The sequence below is a fragment of the Notechis scutatus genome, chromosome 1 (assembly GCF_049901735.1).
Source record: "Notechis scutatus isolate UNSWTSFEM ecotype Mainland chromosome 1, rNotScu1.2, whole genome shotgun sequence".
NCBI lineage: Eukaryota > Metazoa > Chordata > Lepidosauria > Squamata > Elapidae > Notechis > Notechis scutatus.
Genome location: NC_142009.1, coordinates 330,745,738 through 330,765,611, shown reverse-complemented (window position 1 = coordinate 330,765,611; position 19,874 = coordinate 330,745,738). Strand labels below are relative to the sequence as shown.

Sequence of the window (19,874 nt, the reverse complement as noted above, 5' to 3'; positions counted from 1 at the left end):
TGGGGACCCGTGGTCTAAGACTACTTCTAAGAAAAGGAAAGAGGAAAAAATTAAATGAATGCCCTAGAGAAGCAAGGGTGAAAGAGGCCAAATGGGAAAGCCAAAAGCAGAAAGGAAGGAGGAAAGAAGAGGAAAAAACTAGAAAGGAAAAAAAGAGGGGGAAAGGAAGCGCGGATCAAGGAAGGGGGGAAAACGAATGAACAGGAAGAAGGGAAGAAATAAAAACTTAATGAAAAGAGGCCGATTAAAGCAAAGAAGAGCTTTAGACACCCCCGCTGTCATCTTCTCTCAGCAGCCGCCAGGGGGCAGGAGCACCGACGCCGACGCTCTGCTGCTGCCGGAACTTGAGGCAAGGCGGCTCCAGTTCCAACCCGGAGCGGCAGGGAAGGTGCACCGCCTGTCCTTGTCCGAAGCTAGCAAGGGTGCCTTGAAGGGCTGCGGGGGAGGGGAGGGAGACGCGGCGATGGCTGCGCTGCCCGGTGAGTGCGAGCCGGGGGGGAGGCTGCGTAGTGGGCGGGGGACGAGGTTTCAAGGGCGGCAGGGACTAGCCACCTTGGGGGTGGGGGTGGTCGAATGTTGGGCGTGGATAGTGGGAGAAGCTTTTGGGGGCGCGCGCAGGGGAGGGGTTCCGCCCACCCCATTTTTCCCAAACCGAGAATAGACAAGGTGGCGGGCACTTAAAGGTCCTCTAGTCCAACCCTGTTCAGGGTAGGGATCCTGAAAACCAATGCTTTTTAATTTGGCCACTTGCAAAGCATGTGGACTTCAATTCCCAGAATCCCCTTGCGAAGCATGTAGACTTCAATTCCCAGAATCCCCTTGCAAAGCATGTGGACTTCAATTCCCAGAATCCCCTTGCGAAGCATGTAGACTTCAATTTCCAGAATTGAAAGCTGGCTGGGGAATTCTGGGAATTGAAGTCCCCACATCTTCCAAGTAACCAAGGTTGAATGTTTATGGAGATTCTCAGTCAAAGTGTTTTTTTTCAAGAGGCAACTGGGCTTTATGGTTTTTCTCATCTTTCTTTGCCTCTTAAAAAAAGCACCTTTTGGATAACTGAGGTTGAGAAACACTCCTTTAAAACAGTGGTCCCCAACCACCGGGCCCCGGACCGGTACCAGTCCGTGGATCATTTTGTACCGGGCCGCCTATTTTGTTTGGGCACTGCCATCTTGTTTCGACGGCGCTTGAGAAAGTGCTTCTGGGTGAGCTTGTTGGTCGTCGGTTGGAAAGCGGCGTTTGGGTGCCTTAGTTTCGTCGAAGAGGGGCGAGGGCGGCTTCGAACGAAGAGCCGTCCCGATGGCGGTGGAGTCTCGCGTTACTCAGGAGGAGGTTAAGAAAGAGCCCGAAAAGCCCATCGACCGCGAGAAGGTACAAAGGAGGAGTTGAAGGTAGCGGGGAGAAGCGGGGGACGGCTGGCTGGCCGGTCGCTCGGCTCGCCTTACCTTGGTCATTCCGTTCCAACTCAAAAGCAGTGTTCCTCTTCTTCCTTGTTCCCACTTTTGCCCACAATGACAACTAAAAGTTGTTGTTGTCCAATCACTAAGTCATGTCTGACTTTTCACAGCCCGGTGGACCATAGCACAACAGGCACCCATGACCTCCACTGTCTCCTGGAGGTTTCCCAAGTTCACGTTCATTGTGTCAATGACCCTATCTCATCCTCTGCCGTCCTTTTCTCCTTTCCCCTTCCATCTTTCCCAACATCAGGGTCTTTTCCAGTGAGTCCTCTCTTCTCATTAGGTGGCCCAAGTAGTTCAGCCTCAGCAACTAAACGTAGCCCCTGCCAAAATTACTATGAGGATACATAACCACTAAATTAATAGACCATATTTTAAAAGTCCATGAACTTAGCACAGTGTTTGAACCTTGACAGTATATGACATATAAAGAGACTCAGACAGGACTCTACCTGGTTTCTCCAGCTGTTAAAGGAGAGGGCAGGAGAATTGTATTTCCAAACTGTTAATATAGCTTTATAATAAAGTAGACTTAGCTTACAGGTCATCCTTGACTTACAACTTAACAACCACAATTAAGCCCAAAATCCCAATTGCTAAGCCAGGGATTTGCTAAGTGAGTTTTGCCCCATTTTACGACATTTTTGCCACCAATGACTGCAGTTGCTAAGTGACTCATGTCGTCATTAAGCAAATTCGGCTCCCACCCTGTTGACTTTGCTTGGTGGAAGATGGCTGTGAAGGTTACACATGGCGATCACATGATCCCAGGACACTACAATCATCATAAATGTGAGTCAGTTGTCAAGTGCCCTAATTTTGATTATTTGACCACAGTGATGATTGCAACAGTCATAAGTCTGGAAAAACAGCCACAAGTCACTTTTTTCAGTGTTGTTGTAACTTCAAACGATCACTAAACAAATGGTTGTAAGTCAAGGACTACCTGTGTCAGGTTGTGTTTCCTGTCTGGTCGTCCTGTTAAGGCTGACAAGGCAGGAGCTTTGAAGCTGCCACTGAAGGGGACACGATACAGGCTTAGATACAGATAATCAGAGTTGGAAAGGACCTTGTAGGTCATCTAGTCCAACCCCCTGCCCAAGCAGGAGACCCTACACCATTTCTGACAGATGGCAGTCCAGTCTTTTTTTGAAAGCTTCCAGCGATGAAGCTCCCACAACTTCTGAAGACAACTTCTGTTCCATTGGTTGATTGGTCTCACTGTAAGAAAGTTTCTCCTTATTTCCAGGTTGAATCTCCTTGTTCAGTTTTCATCCATTATTCCTTGTCTGGCCTACAGGTGCTTTGGAAAATAGCTTGACCCACTCCTCTCTGTGGCAGCCCCTCAAATATTGGAACTGTGCTATCCTGTCTCCCCTGGTCCTTCTCTTGCCTAGACCAGCCAGGCCCAGTTCCTGCAACTGTTCTTCATATGTTTTAGTCTCCAGTCCCCTAATCATCCTGGTTGCTCTTCTCTGCATTTTTTCTAGAGTCTCAACATCTTTTTTTATAGTGTGGTGACCAAAACTGGATCCAGGATTCTAGGTGTGGTCTTATAGGGGTTTATAGAGTGGTATTAGTACTTCACTTGATCTTGATTGTATCCCTCTCTTAATGCAACTTGGGATTGCATTGGCTTCCTGGTTCAGTGTAAGAAGAACCTTCAAAAACATTTGTCTCCAAAAATCTTGAATGGTTGGAAAGAACCTATCAGAATTGAGGGACCTGTCCAGTAAAGTGTAATCTGAGCTCTGAATTGGGAAACTGAATTAGGAAACTTCTTCCTTGGACAGCGGAAACAAGGCTGGATACACAAACACAGAACCAATTTGGCAACAAACAACTGTCATACCAACGTTCCTTTTGTGATTGACAGGACCTTACTGGTAAACAAATTCTCCCATGAACATAAGAAAATGAGTGCGTCCAGTATTCTTGTTTTGCTGTCTCTCTCCTTTCTAGCTAGGAGACGCATTAGATTTCCATCAACAAAAAATCCTGCAAACTTTTACAGTAAGCTGGGGGTCAGGGACCCCTGGTTTAAACAATATTAAAATCCATATTAATACGTTGAAGTTGAAAAAGAGGAAGATGGGGAAAATGAATATGTCCCGTAGCTTGGGAAAATTGCAAGAAAAGCTTCTTATTTAGCAAATAGAAAATGGGGGTAAATTTAAGAAGTGTCTCCTGTTGATAGTTGGGCCAAAACCTTTCAGGAGCGAGAATTCCTTTAGCAAAAGTTTCAGCAAAAACTTTGCAGTCTTAAATATAAGAGATTTGGCCAATATCTTATGAAAGGTTCTGTGTATTGTTGTGGTTTTTTTTTTTAAATGAGCTTTTCTATTCTATAAAACTAATCATAAGAAAGATGCAGGGGGATCCTTCTTATACAGGCTGTCCTTGACTTATGATTATAATTGGGGCCAGAATTTCTGTTGCTAAGGAAGACAGTTGTTAAACAAACTGCATCCAATTTTACAATCTTTTTTTTGTTACGGTTGTTTAGCAAATTGTTAAGTCAATTGTGTGGTGGTTTAAGTGTATCCAGCTTCCCACACCGCTTGTCAGAAGTTGGCTGCAAAGGTCACAAGTGGTGTTTGCATGACAACACTGCAACCATCTTGCTGGATTCTTGCAACATACTAGGCTGAAATGTGGTTAGCTAGTTTCAAAGCCAGACTATCATGCAGATGTGACTGCTGATTGGATGCTGAATGCTTTGAGAAGTTACGAAAACTGCTACATTAAGGATGGGTTCCTAAATTTACAAAAACCAATCCTGGAGTAGGTCATTGGACTAGAATCGGCAAAGCATCTCTGATTAGATTCTGGTAGTGAATAAAACCTAATCAGAGATGCTTTGCCGATTCTTGTTGATTTGTTTTATTTGTATTTCTTTATTTTATGTTGCGGAATTGTATTGACATGTGTGTCCCTTCTTGTGCACAGAAGTTTTTGTGATTCTTTGCAGCAAAAATTACTGACCTCTGGCTTTGCTCTACTTTTAAAACATGCCGGCACTGGCGCGTTCTAGGTGCCGGCCCCGCAGGTCCACCCCATTGAGCCTGCTGCACTGGAGGGACCTGCCCAAGCAAGTCCGAGTGGAGCGGTGCACCAAATCAATGGGGTGAGCCTGGGAGAGGGAAAGAGAGAGAGAGAAAAGAGAGAAGGAAGAAAAGAAAGAGAAAAGGGAAAGAAAGAAAAAGGGACAAAGAAAGGGGGGATGGAGGGGGGAGAGAAGGAGAGAGAGAGAGACCTGATGCATCAGATTGAAATGAGGCCTAGTTTAGAGGCCCTTTTCCACATTGAAACATCTTTGCCAGCATCTTTGCCAGCACATTGAAACATCTTTGGCTTCTATTAATTAAAGGTTTTGTGGACGAAACATGGCCAAGACTATCAGGAAGCTCTCACATTTTGTTGAGGCTTTAAACAGGATCCATTGGACCTGATCTCCACCCTAAAAAATTACTTTTCCCCAATGTATTACAGTGCCAATTCTGAAGAAGGCAAAACCAAAATGTATTGGTAAATTACGAGAACACACACACACACACACACTCCCTTCTAACCCTGCTGGAGCAGGTGATTGGACTAGAATAGATATCACATTATCTTTCTCCTCCCTCCCTCCCTCCCTCCTTCTTTATTTCTTTTTCTTTCTGTCCCTTCCTTCCATCCCCCTCCCTCTTTCTTTGTTGTGGTGGTCTTCCATGGAAAGAATGAGACACAGGCTGGTGTTCTCGGGATGGAAGCCCAGAATAAATTCTAGTACTTCTTTTTATTGAGATTTTTCTACATAGTCAGCATAATTACATTATGGCTTAATAATTAGATATAGTAAAGGTTTGCTTGCAATTGTTTAAGCTGTCTCCTTGTTTGTATTTGTCCTTATTGTTCTCTTTTCTTTGCATTACCTTAGTGACCTTTAAACAGGCATGTATGTATAAAGCATTATATTAATCATTGCTCAAGCTCAGGCCAAAGTTTATTCCCACACTTTGTCCCTTTTTCTTTCTTTCTGTTTTCTCTTTCTATTCTTCCTTCTCTCTTTCCCTCTCTCAGGCTCACCCCATTGACTTCGTGCACCGCTCCGTTCGGACTTGCTTGGGCAGGTGCCTCCGGTGCAAGGTGCTCCGTGCCACTCAAAGCTACTCTGGCTTTGCTCTCCTTTCCCAACGCTGCCTTCGGGACGAGGCTCCGCAGGATCACCCCATTGAGCTCGTTGTACCAGAGCGTGCAAGTCAATGGGGTGATCCTGCGGGGCCTCGCCTCGAACGCGCGGTGGCAGGGGGGATTTTTTCTCACCCCTGAATTGTGCCCTGCCGCTCACCTCCAGCGCCCCCCTGCCGCCACTTAGCACCCCCCCCCTGCCAGCCCCCTTGCCTCTCAGCGCCCCCCCTAAGGCATCCCACCCACCCCCAGGGGGCGGTACCTCCCACTTTGGGAACCACTGCCCTAAACCGTTTCAGACAAATGACTATCCAATCCCTTCTTAAAAACCTCCATCTTTTGATACGCCCTGGGCTGCAAAATCCTGGTGACCACTGGATGGCAGCAATGAGTCAAGATTTGAATGAACCTTCTAGGGCTGTGTTTCTCAACCTCAGCAGCTTTAAGAGGTGTGGACTTCAACTCCCAGAATTCCCCAGCTACTTTCAATTTGCTACTTGCTCCATGGTGGCTGAATTCCAGGTACCAGGAGTCTCCAACCTTGGGAACTTTAAGACCTGTGGATTTCAACTCCCAGAATTCCTCAGCCAGCAAAGCTGGCTGAGAAATTCTGGGAGTTGAAGTCTGTTAAGCCTGGATTCCCCAACGGTGTTAACTAGAAAACTTATCTCACACATTTACCTGTCTGCCTATCTGACTTCGCTGCACGTTCTGTTTAGTTTGTTTTCCTTAACACCCGTTGGGGAATCCAGGCTTAACACTGGTTATGGGCCCAGAGAGACTGCAAAGTCAGTTTAACTAGGATAAAAACAGGTTTATGTAAAAGTGAGATTTTGTGTTGTTACACGTTACAGTAAATAGACAGCTGTGTTTTATCAATTATAGTTTTATATCCATATAGTGAAACATGGCACAAGTCAGTCTACAAAGTTTGTCCCTTATATCCAAGCTGGATGGAACAAACTATGTTTCATGGTCTATGAAATGTAGTCTACTTCTACGAAGAGAAGGTCTGTGGAACATAATTGAAAACCAACCAAACGTAGAAGAATGGGATTCTGAAGATGAGGAAGATAATCAAAAGATAGAAGAATTTAAACAGAAGAATGAACAAGCTCTTTGCATCATAGGACTAACATTATCTGATCAGCAACTTGTTCATATACGCGGAGAGCAAACAGCTGTTGGGTGTTGGTAAAAACTGAGGAGGATTTATGTCCGAGATAACGTCGGTGCTCACATAAATCTAACACGCAAGCTTTTCCGCACGTATCTCCAAAAGAATGGTGATATGCTGAGTCATTTGAATACTAGGAATGTTATCCCTAACAAAGTCCACAGGTCTTAAAGTTCCCAAGGTTGCAGACACGTGCCATATACTGTATGAGTCAAGACAAAGGTTGGAAAAGGCTCCAGGGCCGCCTCGTAAGTTCTCCCCAAAGTCTTTCCTGTCACTCAGATTGAGGAGGAGGAGGGAATAAAAATGTCATTGGCTGATTCAATAGTGGGAGGAGCTCATATCATTGGCTCTTTGGGCATCCATGTGTTGCTAACCATGTGTTAATTTCTGACTTTTTCCCCTCGTTAGCCCATTATTCTAGGCCAGGGGTCCCCAAACTTGGCAACTTTTAAGACTTATGGACTTCAACTCCCAGAATTCTCCAGCCAGCTGGCTGGAGAATTCTGGGAGTTGAAGTCCACAAGTCTTAAAGTTGCCAAGTTTGGAGACCTCTGTTTTCTTCTTTTCACATCAACCTTTTATTTCTTTTCAGTTTCTTGCATAGTCCCACGTGCCGTCTTCCTTCTGAGGTAAGTCTGCCTAAGTCAGCTCTGCAAAGAACTTTTCCCCCCAAACTGAATTGATGCATGAAGGTTGTTGGAGTCCTGTAGAATTTTTTTCTGAGAGTATTTCCCCATTGCCTTAAGTTATTGGTGGATCTGATTTTTCACCTTTGCACATCTTCGGGTGGCACCCCAATTCTGCCCATTCTTGGACCGTGAGACTTTCCTCACAATCACTTGTGCTTTTGGAATCTGCCTGGACTCCTTCATTGTGCTCTACCTGGGGCTGCCCTTGAAGAGCCTTCAGAAGCTTCAACTGGTGCAGAATGCAGGGAAGTAAATTGTGAAAGATGTCCAACGCTCCTCTTACCTGAACTGCATTGGTTGCCGTGTGTCTTCAGGTGCAATTCAAGGTGCTGCTGGTTGTCATCTTTAAAGCCCTTCATGGCTCGGGACAGGGTTACCTGAGGGACTGCCTCCTCCCAGTTGTTCCTACCTTATCTGATTTGGTTCAGCAGGTTGGGCACACTGTAGATCCCATCAGCCGAGGAATGTTGGCTGGCGGGGACTAGGAGACGTGCAGTAGCACCTGCCCTCTGGAATATTCTCCCTGCAGACTCAACTCCGTTGAGTTTTCACAAGGCCTTCAAGACCTGAAGACCAAATGTGTTAATGGCCCCGTTTCTTAATTAAATGGACATTGGTGGCTATAATTTTTCTCAGTTAGAGAGAGAGAGAGAGAGAGAGAGATTCACTTAACAACTATAGCAAGGAATGTCATAAAATGGAGTAAAATTCACTTGACAACTGTCTGGTTTAGCAACAAAAATTTTGGGCTCAATTGTGGCCATAAGTTGAGGATTACCGGTAAAAGCAAGTATAACATAATAGAAACACGCACACAAACATATACAGCATATGCAAACACTCCATATGTGTGTGTATTCCTATTATGTTGTCCTTCCTTTTACCGGTAATCCTCAACTTATGGCCACGATTGAGCCCAAAACGAGGCAGTTTTTAAGTGAGTTTTACCTCAGTTTATGATCTTCCTTGCCACGGTTGTTAAGTGAATCATGGCCATTGTTAAGTGAACCATGTAGTTGTTAGGTAAATCTGGCTTCCACATTGACCTCAGAAGGTCACAGAAGGAGAGCCCGTGACCCCGGGACTGTACAATTGTCCTAAGTATGGGTCAGTGGCTATGACTTGTGGACTTCAACTCCCATGCTGGCTCAGGAATTCTGGGAGTTGAAGTCCACAAGTCCTAAATCTCCATAGATTCCATCTCATTCATGGCTTCTATAGCCTTAGGGAGCCAGGAATGAGATAGGAGCTAGGTCTGTGGAGATTTTCTGTCAGGACAGACTTGGAAACAGATTCTTCCAGTTTGACCAGAATTCTTTAACCGAGATAGGCTGCAGTGATGGAATCCCCAAAACCTGGCTGGTCTTCTCTTTGTCCACTAGAGAGAGAAGACGGAGCCAGTCTGAATGTCTTCCTAATCTTTTCCCTATTTTGAAGCTTGAAGTGTGTTTTTGAAAATCTGCATTTTCTCCAGGGCCATCCCTGTAGCTGTCTACATTCTGTGGCTTTCAGCATAGGCTTCCTACCCGGTAGGGTTGTTGTGCGATCCGACTTTTAAGACTCTCTTAACTGTTGGCTTTTCTTTCAACAGGCCCATTGTGGGTTCCACCAGTTCTTCCCGCCTGCTGCATCAGACGCCTTCCGCCGAGAGTACTGACAGGTATTCTCTGCTCCTGGAAGACCTGATAATTACCCTTTTTAGTGATTTATTTACTCCCAAGTGGCACAGAGGCCTAGAAGGTGGAGCTCTCATCTCATCCCAATTGGGAGGCTGTTGGGTTCGATCCTAGATAGCAGCAGATATTTCTTTCTCTGGGCTCAATGCGTAAATTGTCTGCTGCGAACTCCACGTAGGTGTCAGGGAGGGCATCTGGCCAGTAAACGCTGGAACTCTGTTCAGTCGCTTCAACTTCACCCTGATGCCACCCTATAATGGGTTGTGAACAGAAATTTTTTTTGATTTACTAACTCCAATTCTTACACTGAACCAATCAAGAAGACATTGCTTAGAGAAAGGACCTGTGATGACCCAGGGTGGGATACAAAAGCAACAAAGTCACAAAAACAGGTGAAGTCCCTTTAATTCCTTCAACTTGGCTTCAGAGGACCAATTATCATTTGACTGGAGAAAAAACTCCCCCACAAACAGTTGCGAAAAGGAAGAACTTCCTTCAAACTCAAAATAGATATAAATTATAAATAGAAAAAAACAACACAAACCACACTGAAGAATTAACGAGACAAGGCAGGATAAGGGCTTGAAGACGGCCACAGATATCAAAATACACACACTGGGAAAGGATGCCAGAACTCAGATAAGAACTGACAAACTAGAAATATTTTCACGCTTTGCTTCCAGCACTGGCCCATGCGCAGTTTGTCCTTTTAAACAGTCCTCACAGCTGCAGCCCATGAAGGGGATCAAGGCCCTTTCCTCCCCCGTAGACCACGCCATTAACTTTTCTCCCTTATCCGCTCCTCCCTGCGTGCCCTAGGATGAAGTGGGGATGGGCCTGGCTCTTCCTCTGAATGCCCAGCCGGCCTGTGCCCTTCCCCAGTTTCCTCCACAACCTCCGGAGCCACACTCCCTGTCGGCTGTTCCTCCTCTTCCTTGGAGTCAGATTCTAACTGGGGCATGACAGGGCCAATCCTTGCGTGCAGGAGAGGTTGCTCTAAAGAAGGGGGGGACGGGACTCACCAAGCAGGATGAAAATGGCATCCCTGCAGATGGCATTCCCTCAGCAGGGATGTTCAGCCAACATTACAGTACCCAAAAACATATGCACAAGCTAATTTAATTTTTGCTTAGTCTCTGATGAGATGGATCCCACTCCCTACTAGCCCTGGTGATGTTACCTAGCTGGGTGATGAAACGTCTGCAGGAACACAGCCAAGCTCAGAGAGCACCAACGACCCCACAGCTCAACCCTGAGCTACAAATATTCTATCTGCAAACGTTGAACCCCTGATCATCCATTTTTCAGGCGCTTCGTTCAGACGGTGTCAGAGGCAGAGTGTTGAGCTTTGGGTCGTCAGTGCCCGGAAGCCAAAGTAGCTTTGGAGAGTTCCAAGATTGGGGGGGTTTGTCAGGGAAGGTGGGCTTCGTTCCAGAACCCGTGTATTTGTTTGTCGTAGTTCTGTCCAGGTGCAGGAAAAGAGCAGTGCCATTCTTCCAAAGAAGCCGCCGCTTCCCAGCAGCCGAGGAGAATATGTGGTCACGAAGCTGGATGATTTGGTCAACTGGATCCGTCGAGTAAGTAGCAGCAGTGTCTGACCAGTTGGGTTTTTGTTTTTTCCCCCCTGTTCGAAGAAAGTTTTCACCCAAAGCATCTCCTGAGTTTGAAATTCATTCGATATCAGTTGCAAACGCATTTCGATGTCAGTTTCTGAATGGCAGCCCTGCGCCCTGCTTTTCAATGCATTAGAGGAGGGGGTCCCCATCTACATCAGTGGTGTCGAACTCAGTTGCATTGAGGGCCGCATTAGAGTCGTGTTTGACCTGGGTGGGTGGGGCGTGGCCACAGTGCATGTGGCTGGGGTGGGCGTGGCGATGGCGGGTGTGATGGGGGCACCTGGGGACTCGTGTCGGGGGCCCTAAAGTGGCCAAGTGCTAAAGCAGGACTTCCCTGAGACCCTCATTCCCTCTCATTGTAATCTTCCTTCCTTCCCTTCTTTCCTTATTTTTCCTCCCTTGCTCTCTTTCCATCTTCCTTTCTTTTTCTTCATCTTTCTTCTTTCCCTTTCCTTCTTTCCTTCCTTCCTTTACTCCTTTTTCCTTCCCTCTTCCATCTCCTTTCTTCTTCCTTCCCCTCTTTCCTTCTTTTTCCTTCCTTGCTCTCTTCCCATCTTCCTTTCTTTTTCTTCATCTTTCTTCTTTCCCTTTCTTCTTTCCTTCTTTCCTTCCTTCCTTTACTCCTTTTTCCTTCCCTCTTCCATCTCCTTTCTTCTTCCTTCCCCTCTTTCCTTCTTTTTCCTTCCTTGCTCTCTTCCCATCTTCCTTTCTTTTTCTTCATCTTTCTTCTTTCCCTTTCTTCTTTCCTTCTTTCCTTCCTTCCTTTACTCCTTTTTCCTTCCCTCTTCCATCTCCTTTTTCTTCCTTCCCCTCTTTCCTTCTTTTTCCTCCTTGCTCTCTTCCCATCTTCCTTTCTTTTTCTTCATCTTTCTTCTTTCCCTTTCTTCTTTCCTTCTTTCCTTCCTTCCTTTACTCCTTTTTCCTTCCCTCTTCCATCTCCTTTTTCTTCCTTCCCCTCTTTCCTTCTTTTTCCTTCCTTGCTCTCTTCCCATCTTCCTTTCTTTTTCTTCATCTTTCTTCTTTCCCTTTCTTCTTTCCTTCTTTCCTTCCTTCCTTTACTCCTTTTTCCTTCCCTCTTCCATCTCCTTTCTTCTTCCTTCCCCTCTTTCCTTCTTTTTCCTTCCTTGCTCTCTTCCCATCTTCCTTTCTTTTTCTTCATCTTTCTTCTTTCCCTTTCTTCTTTCCTTCTTTCCTTCCTTCCTTTACTCCTTTTTCCTTCCCTCTTCCATCTCCTTTCTTCTTCCTTCCCTCTTTCCTTCTTTTTCCTTCCTTGCTCTCTTCCCATCTTCCTTTCTTTTTCTTCATCTTTCTTCTTTCCCTTTCTTCTTTCCTTCTTTCCTTCCTTCCTTTACTCCTTTTTCCTTCCCTCTTCCATCTCCTTTCTTCTTCCTTCCCCTCTTTCCTTCTTTTTCCTTCCTTGCTCTCTTCCCATCTTCCTTTCTTTTTCTTCATCTTTCTTCTTTCCCTTTCTTCTTTCCTTCTTTCCTTCCTTCCTTTACTCCTTTTTCCTTCCCTCTTCCATCTCCTTTTTCTTCCTTCCCCTCTTTCCTTCTTTTTCCTCCCTTGCTCTCTTCCCATCTTCCTTTCTTTTTCTTCATCTTTCTTCTTTCCCTTTCTTCTTTCCTTCTTTCCTTCCTTCCTTTACTCCTTTTTCCTTCCCTCTTCCATCTCCTTTCTTCTTCCTTCCCTTCTTTCCTTCTTTTTCCTTCCTTGCTCTCTTCCCATCTTCCTTTCTTTTTCTTCATCTTTCTTCTTTCCCTTTCTTCTTTCCTTCTTTCCTTCCTTCCTTTACTCCTTTTTCCTTCCCTCTTCCATCTCCTTTTTTCTTCCTTCCCCTCTTTCCTTCTTTTTCCTCCCTTGCTCTCTTCCCATCTTCCTTTCTTTTTCTTCATCTTTCTTCTTTCCCTTTCTTCTTTCCTTCTTTCCTTCCTTCCTTTACTCCTTTTTCCTTCCCTCTTCCATCTCCTTTCTTCTTCCTTCCCTTCTTTCCTTCTTTTTCCTTCCTTGCTCTCTTCCCATCTTCCTTTCTTTTTCTTCATCTTTCTTCTTTCCCTTTCTTCTTTCCTTCTTTCCTTCCTTCCTTTACTCCTTTTTCCTTCCCTCTTCCATCTCCTTTTTTCTTCCTTCCCCTCTTTCCTTCTTTTTCCTCCCTTGCTCTCTTCCCATCTTCCTTTCTTTTTCTTCATCTTTCTTCTTTCCCTTTCTTCTTTCCTCCTTTCCTTCTTTCCTTCCTTCCTTTACTCCTTTTTCCTTCCCTCTTCCATCTCCTTTCTTCTTCCTTCCCCTCTGTCCTTCTTTTTCCTCCCTTGCTCTCTTCCCATCTTCTCTTCTTTTTCTTTTTCTTTGTCTTTCCTCTTTCCTCTTCTCCTTTCCCGTCCCTTCTTACATGCTCAAATGCAAAAGGGGAAACATTTCTCCTTTTGTTTTTAGTTTGTTTTGATAGCCTCTGCCAGCGAAAACATTCCACCCCCCCAGCTCCATTTTCACCGCAGGCCAGTCCTGTGCTGTTCCATGGGCTGGCTCCATGGGCCACATCTAAGCACCCCTTAGGTCCTTGAAATTGACACCCCTGGTCTATATTAAAACCCAAATAAATTAAAACCAGAGATTAAAAGCAAAGACACATAGGGAGGGCGGGGGCAGAGTGTGGGGTGTGAGGAGCTGGGATCTGTTATTACTCAGCCAACCACCTCCGTTGCACTGATCTCTCACTGGAGACCCAAGCCAACTGGCAGAGCCAAGTCTTTGAGCCCTTACAAAAGGTTGGGGGCCAACCTCACATCGGGAGGGGGGGGGGTGTTAGCTCTGAGATCCAGCTGCCAAGTTTGTTATAAGGAATGCAAAGGCGGGTGGTGGTGAAGGAGTTGGAAAGTTCAAGGTTATGCCGTATGTCGCATTAAAAAATTCCACCTGCAGTTAATTGGTTCTCGAGATTAAGGAAGTGTAAGAAGTGGGAGGAGAGACGGTGGATTTTGTGACATGCGCTGAAAATGACTTTCAGCTTGGAAATTCAATAGAAGTACCAGAGCTGTTCCTAATAAATCAGTTGGAGATTATATACTTGTCTCGGAGTGATTGATTACCATGGACAATTCTGGATGCCTGGGGGGGCAAGATATTCCAGAAGGCAGGAGCCACCTGCCAGTTAGAATAATTGATCTGACGGGAGCTGCAGCATGCCGGCACGGATTGGATGGGCCAGTCCCAGTGGGGTGAGATGGTCCCTCAAATGACCTGGACCCATGATAGGATAAAAGAATGAGGGGAAACCAAGGTTAGCCTGCAGTCGTGGTCAGGGCTATTTGGCGTAAAAGGGAAGCAGAGAGACATCAGTGCTGTATGTTCGACGCCTCCTCCTTTTCTTCCTTCAGAGCTCCTTGTGGCCAATGACCTTCGGCTTGGCATGTTGCGCCGTCGAGATGATGCACATGGCCTCTCCCCGCTACGACATGGACCGCTTTGGGGTGGTTTTCCGGGCCAGTCCCCGGCAAGCCGATGTCATGATTGTGGCCGGTACTTTGACCAACAAGATGGCCCCTGCCCTCCGGAAGGTACGACTATGGTCTTTACTCAGCCCTTCAGGGAGGGAATCGAGTGACCTCTTGTGTCCTCACACCAATGGCCAAGGTTTGTAGAACTAACAGGGAGGAGCCTGTGATGACCCGGGGCGTGGCACAAAGGCAACATAGTCAGATAATCAGTAGGAGTCCCTTTATTAGCTCCAACTTTGCCCCCAATGTCCTGGTTACCTTTTGGGCTGGAGAAAAACTCTCCCAGGTACAGCCTTTGGCTGCAGAGAATCAAGTCCAAAACATTGTCAACAAAAACTGTAACTATAAGTCCAATCAAGGCAAGATGAGGTAATTAGTCCGGCAGGGCAAGAGAAGGAATTCCAGACGTGAAGGAACAATAGTAATTCAACACGGTTGGTAGGATGCCAGGAATGCAGATAACCATAGTCAACACAAGATAAACTCATGTTTGTTCCCAGCAGACGCCGCACTCAGCTTGCATGGCTTTTAAACTCTCATTCCCAGGTGTGGCTAATGAAGGGAATCAGGGCCCTTTCTTCCCCCATAAGCCACACAACTCACGTTGCTCTCTTCTCTGTTCCTCCCTTCGTGTCCTAGGATGAAGAGGGGGTGGGCCTGGGTCTTTCTCTGAACTCCTCTCCCTTGTTCTACCTCTCCCCTGCTCTGCCCAGCCGGACTTTGCCCTTCCCCAGCCTCCTCCGCAGCCAACGAAGCCACACTCCCGCTCCCTGTCAGCTGTTCGGCTTCCTCCTCAGGGGCATGACATTATTAGAGTCCCAGCACTCAACGTTCTGAGACAGGCATGCTATGTTTGTCAAATCAAATGCAAATGTTCACATTTCTTTCTTGGCAGGTTTATGATCAGATGCCCGAGCCACGTTATGTGGTGTCCATGGGGAGGTAAGTTCTCACTGAGTATTTTATTATCCTCAGAACTGGCTCCATCCCTTTTTCGTTCTCTCATATTTTTTTTTGTTTTCTCAGCACCGCAGCTGCGTTTATACAGCAAAACTGACCGGGTCATTATTTCCCGCAGATGTTTTAGTCTTTTTTGCCAACAATGAGAATTTTGGGTCATTTGGGAATAACAAGATTACAAATCTTCCAAGCCATTGCAAAGGAGATTGTTTTGGGGCCGGGGGCGTTAGAATTGGAGGTCGCGGGGGGACGACAATCTATGCTACTGCAGAGAGTTTTAGAGGGTTGAATGAAAAAAAAAAACTTGAGTGTATAGATAAGGTCAATTTTCTTGGAATTAGTCCCACAGCTGAGAAGACTAACTTATTCCAAATCCATGTTTCTTTGTGTGTTTCTCATATAATAAGGCCGGGTCTTTTTTTTTTTTTTGAGCCCCGAAAAAATGGCTAGGCCGTGTTTTCGGGGGTGACTTAATTCCCCCCGCCTGGCATCTTCAGGCGGGCGGGCGGCGACGGCTTGGATGTTGACCTCGGCGTTGGTGGGGCACTTCGTATCGGGGTCAACGCAGGCAGCACCATATCCGGGTGTGCAACAAAAGTACTTCCTAACAGCAAGCCCCCCCACCATTCCCCCCCCATTTCGCATGTTTTAATATAGGCCTTAATTCGGGGGGAGGGGCTTAATTTCATTTCATGCCTATAAAACATGCTGGGACTTCCTATTGGGGGAGGCCGTATTGTTGGAGAAACAGGGTAGTTTAAATCAGGAGTTACTTAGGATTAAAACTAGACCCTTCAATCTTGATTCACTTACATGTGTCGTGAGAACATTGTTCATCACTGGCTTTTCTGAAAAAAATATCCCTGGAGTGGCAGCTCCGTCGATGGCAGCAGAAACAGACAAACCAGGCTGTTCAGCCGCACCATTGTTTGGTAGTTTTTTTGGGGTCCCCAAAGTCTCACCCACCCCCTTACATAAATTTAAGTTAGTTGGATGACATAATGGTGGTCCTTTAAAGTTGATTTCCTACCCATAATTGGCTCAATCTTGGTGACTATAAGATGTGTGGTCTTCAACTCCCAGAATTCCTTTCTGTTCCGGGCATCTGGGTTCTCCCAGGGCTGACAAGTCAAAAGTGATCTATCATCCAGAAGGAAACAGGCCTCCACTATGATAAAGGCTTGCTTTTCAAATGATCCCAGCACGGTTCCTCTTATTTATTTATTTTCAGCTGTGCAAATGGTGGAGGTTACTATCATTACTCATATTCCGTGGTGCGGGGCTGTGATCGGATCGTGCCCGTGGACATCTATGTGCCAGGTAAAAAAAAACCAAAATAAAGCCATCAAGAGGTCTCTTCCTAGCTGGTCTTCCCCAAACCTCATCCCCAAAAAGGAAGGTCATTTGTGTCCAGAATCCAGGCTTCACTTCAACACTGGGCAAGGAATTCCAGACAGAATGTTAGAAGCCATAATATAGAGCATGTGACTCTTTTCAGCTTAGTTATAGATCAGTGTTTTTCAACTGCGACAACTTCAACTCTGGGAGTTGAAGTCCAGACACCTTAAAGTTGCCGCAGTTGAAAAACACTGTTAGAGGCAGCAAGTGAGTTGTCAGCAACCTTTGTTAAAATCAACATTTTTTTTAAATGCAGACTTGATAGGGGAAAGGGTTCCTTAACCCCCATCTTCACTCTTCCCTGAAGTTTAGAGAATGTTACCTTTGCTCTTTCTCTTCTGCCCCATTTAATGCTGCAACATCCAGGCGACCAGTAGGTGGAAGCAGAGAGCTGGGATTGGCTCATAGGCTGAGGTTGTCTACTACAGCAGGGGTCCCCAACCTGTGAGCCATGACCTGCTACTGTGGCAGTGACTGGTTGGTGCTGTGTGTGCACCGCAACAGGGCTGCATGAGTGGCTGGCTGGTGTGTGTGTTTGTGTGTGTGTGTACACTCAGGGCCACACCTCGCCCTGCTCAAGCGTTGCACACAGTCTTGACCGTATTCCTGCGAGCAATGGGTGCTTGCATGCATGCTTGTGCATACCCCTCCCTCCCACAAAGCCATCCTCTTTCCCTCTCACCCCACCCCAACTCCGGACCGCCAACGGGGAAAAGTTGGGGAACTCTGATCTACAGGTCACAGGGAAAACAGGCCGGTCTCGACTTACCACTGCTCATTTAGCAACTGTTCTCAAAGTTTACAATAGCATTGAAGAAAGTGACTTCTGATCGGTCCTCACGCAACCATTGCCGCCTCCCACGCAAATCAAAATGGAGGTGCTTGGAAACCGGCCTGTTTTTACCATTTTTGTGACTTTCCCAGCCCGCTTTGGACAAGCCAAGTCAGTGGGGGAAGCCAGATTCACTTAACGACCGCATGATTCACTTAACAGCTGTGTTGGAAGGGAAAATCCCTCTGGTTCAGTTCTAAGCCGGGAGAAAGGCACTGGAAACAAAATGGAGGATGGGGGCTAAGTGGGAAGAAAGGTTACATTGATTGATGAAGCAGAAGCACCAACCACGTGTAATTCTGGGACAGCTGACAAAATGGAGTTGAGTGTGGGTGGGCTTATATACCTTCTTTGGGTTTTGTACTTGAGCTTCCTGTTCCTGTGCAAGAACATATCCTTTAGTATTCTATTGGCTGTTGTCAGATTCCTATGGGCTCTATAGGCAAAAGGGGAAATGCAAATCTTAGGTGCTTGTCTGAGCTAATTTTGTCAACCTTTTGTTTGCTGCTTATCTGGAGTTTCAGTCTGATCCCAGTCTTTCTGAATGGATTACCAAATCTGCATTTCTAAAAGCTGGCCTCCTCAGTTTCTGCTTGGGGTAGAGAAACGGGGGGCTGTTTTCTATCTCTCTTAAGCGCATGCTTCTCCATTTCTCCCTTTCAGGGAAATATTCTATCCCGCCTTTTTAATATTCCCCCAAATATTTCATTCTTCTGGGGGAGGGAGAGGGGCTTCCCACAGCTGCAGTGATCTGTTTAACAACCATGTAAAATCAGGTGCTGTTCACTTAACAGTTGTCTTGCTTAACAACAGAAGTCCTGGTCTCAGTTTTGGTCCAAGGACTGCTTATCTTGCAAAGCTACGTTGAAGGGCTTTTTTTATACAGGTAGTCCTTGGCTTATGACCAAAATTGAGACCAGAACTTCCGTTGTTAAGCAAGACAACTGTTAAGTGAATGGCACCTGATTTTGCAGTTGATAAGAGAATCATGTTAAGTAAGTCCAGCTTCCCCCATTGACTTCAAAGGAAGGTCACAAACGACGATTATGTGGATAAATACCCCATAATAATATGCCAGTTGCCAGGCACCCCAATTTTGATCATATAATCGTGGAGATGCTACGACAGTCATAAGTGCGAGGACTGGTTGCAAATCCCTTTTTTCAGTGCTGTTTGAATCGTTGCTAAACAAATGGTTGTGATGAGGGCCCCTGGGCGCTCTCTGAGGTTGGTGGTTTTCTTGCAGACATTTCATGACTAACCTAGGCAACGTCATCAGTGCCTGGAAGAAAGGAGTGGGGTTTGTCTGAACACTCCCTGCTAGCACTGATTGTGTTGCCTAGTTTGGCCATGAAACGTCTGCAAGAAAACCAGAGAGCACCAAGGACCCCTCATTTCAACCTTAAATTACAAATAAGTTGTAAGTCTATATAGTTCTCAATCCTAGAAGCTTTTCTACGTCTCGGAGCAATTTATGATGGGAGAGCTGGATAAAGCGAGATCCCCTTGGGAATTTTAAGATCTTCCCTCCACCTTTCTGAGGTCAGTGTTTTGGCTCTTGCAGGCTGTCCTCCTACTGCTGAGGCCCTCCTGTACGGGATCCTGCAGCTCCAGAGGAAGATTAAACGAGCGAAAGCTATCCAGATCTGGTATCGGAAATAACGGGCTTGTTTGCAAGCTGCCATGTTGAAAATGGCCGCCCTAACTGTAGCTGTAGCACGCATGTTAAACTGCTGTGTATAAACTTTGTCAATAAACGTATAATTATTCTATCTGGAGAAATGGGTTTGGAGCTTTTGAATGCTGCCTGCAAGGAGTATAAATCCTTCCATTCCCCGTCATCCAGTCAGAGCTGAAGAAGCTTCTTGAATGAGAAGCGAAACCTCTTCAAAAGAAAAAACAAAAGTCCAGTTGCCCTTTGAAAAAGCACCCTTGGGTCTCTAACAGAATGTGTGCTATTAAGCATCAACACCCCAATCAACATCTAAAAAGACACACACAACAGGCACCATAAAAATACCACACGCAGAACTGCCCAAAGCACACGCACTGCTAGAAAAAGGTTCCCCGAGAACGGGCTCCAGCACAGAAGCTCAGAGGACAAAATCTCGGGTCCCGGTGAGCAACCCAGAATGGATCCTCCAAATCAAGGATTACCTTATAATCCACTTGTCTCATTCCCAGCCAGTTTCCATCATATTCAGAATCACAAGGACGAAAATCTGAGTTTTAAGGAAAGGTTTGACTCTATGACGCACATACCGATGATTACGCTCAACGCATTGTCAACTCATTAAAAAAATTTCTATGGTCTTTTTAGAGTTGCCAACAGAAAGGGAGGGGGGAGCAGTGCAGCAGCTTGCAAACCGAAACTGCATTCCATAAATGTTTTCAAAGAT

General features: G+C 45.9%; 1 protein-coding gene across 1 annotated transcript; it reads left to right on the top strand.

The window, feature by feature from the left end:
* Positions 1-333: 333 nt before the first annotated feature.
* NDUFS7 (NADH:ubiquinone oxidoreductase core subunit S7) lies at positions 334-19,257 on the top strand. Its single transcript, XM_026685153.2, has 8 exons — positions 334-479; positions 7,406-7,442; positions 9,094-9,162; positions 10,638-10,755; positions 14,166-14,345; positions 15,181-15,227; positions 16,477-16,565; positions 19,040-19,257. Exons 1-8 carry the CDS (start codon positions 464-466, stop codon positions 19,135-19,137), a joined length of 654 nt encoding a protein of 217 aa, XP_026540938.1. The 5' UTR covers positions 334-463; the 3' UTR covers positions 19,138-19,257.
* The last annotated feature ends 617 nt before the right edge of the window (positions 19,258-19,874 follow it).

Coding starts and splice junctions, on each gene's coding strand:
- NDUFS7 (XM_026685153.2), top strand. Junction 10,756..14,165: donor TGGTCAACTGGATCCGTCGA/GTAAGTAGCAGC, acceptor TTCTTCCTTCAG/AGCTCCTTGTGGCCAATGAC. Junction 16,566..19,039: donor CGTGGACATCTATGTGCCAG/GTAAAAAAAAAC, acceptor TGGCTCTTGCAG/GCTGTCCTCCTACTGCTGAG.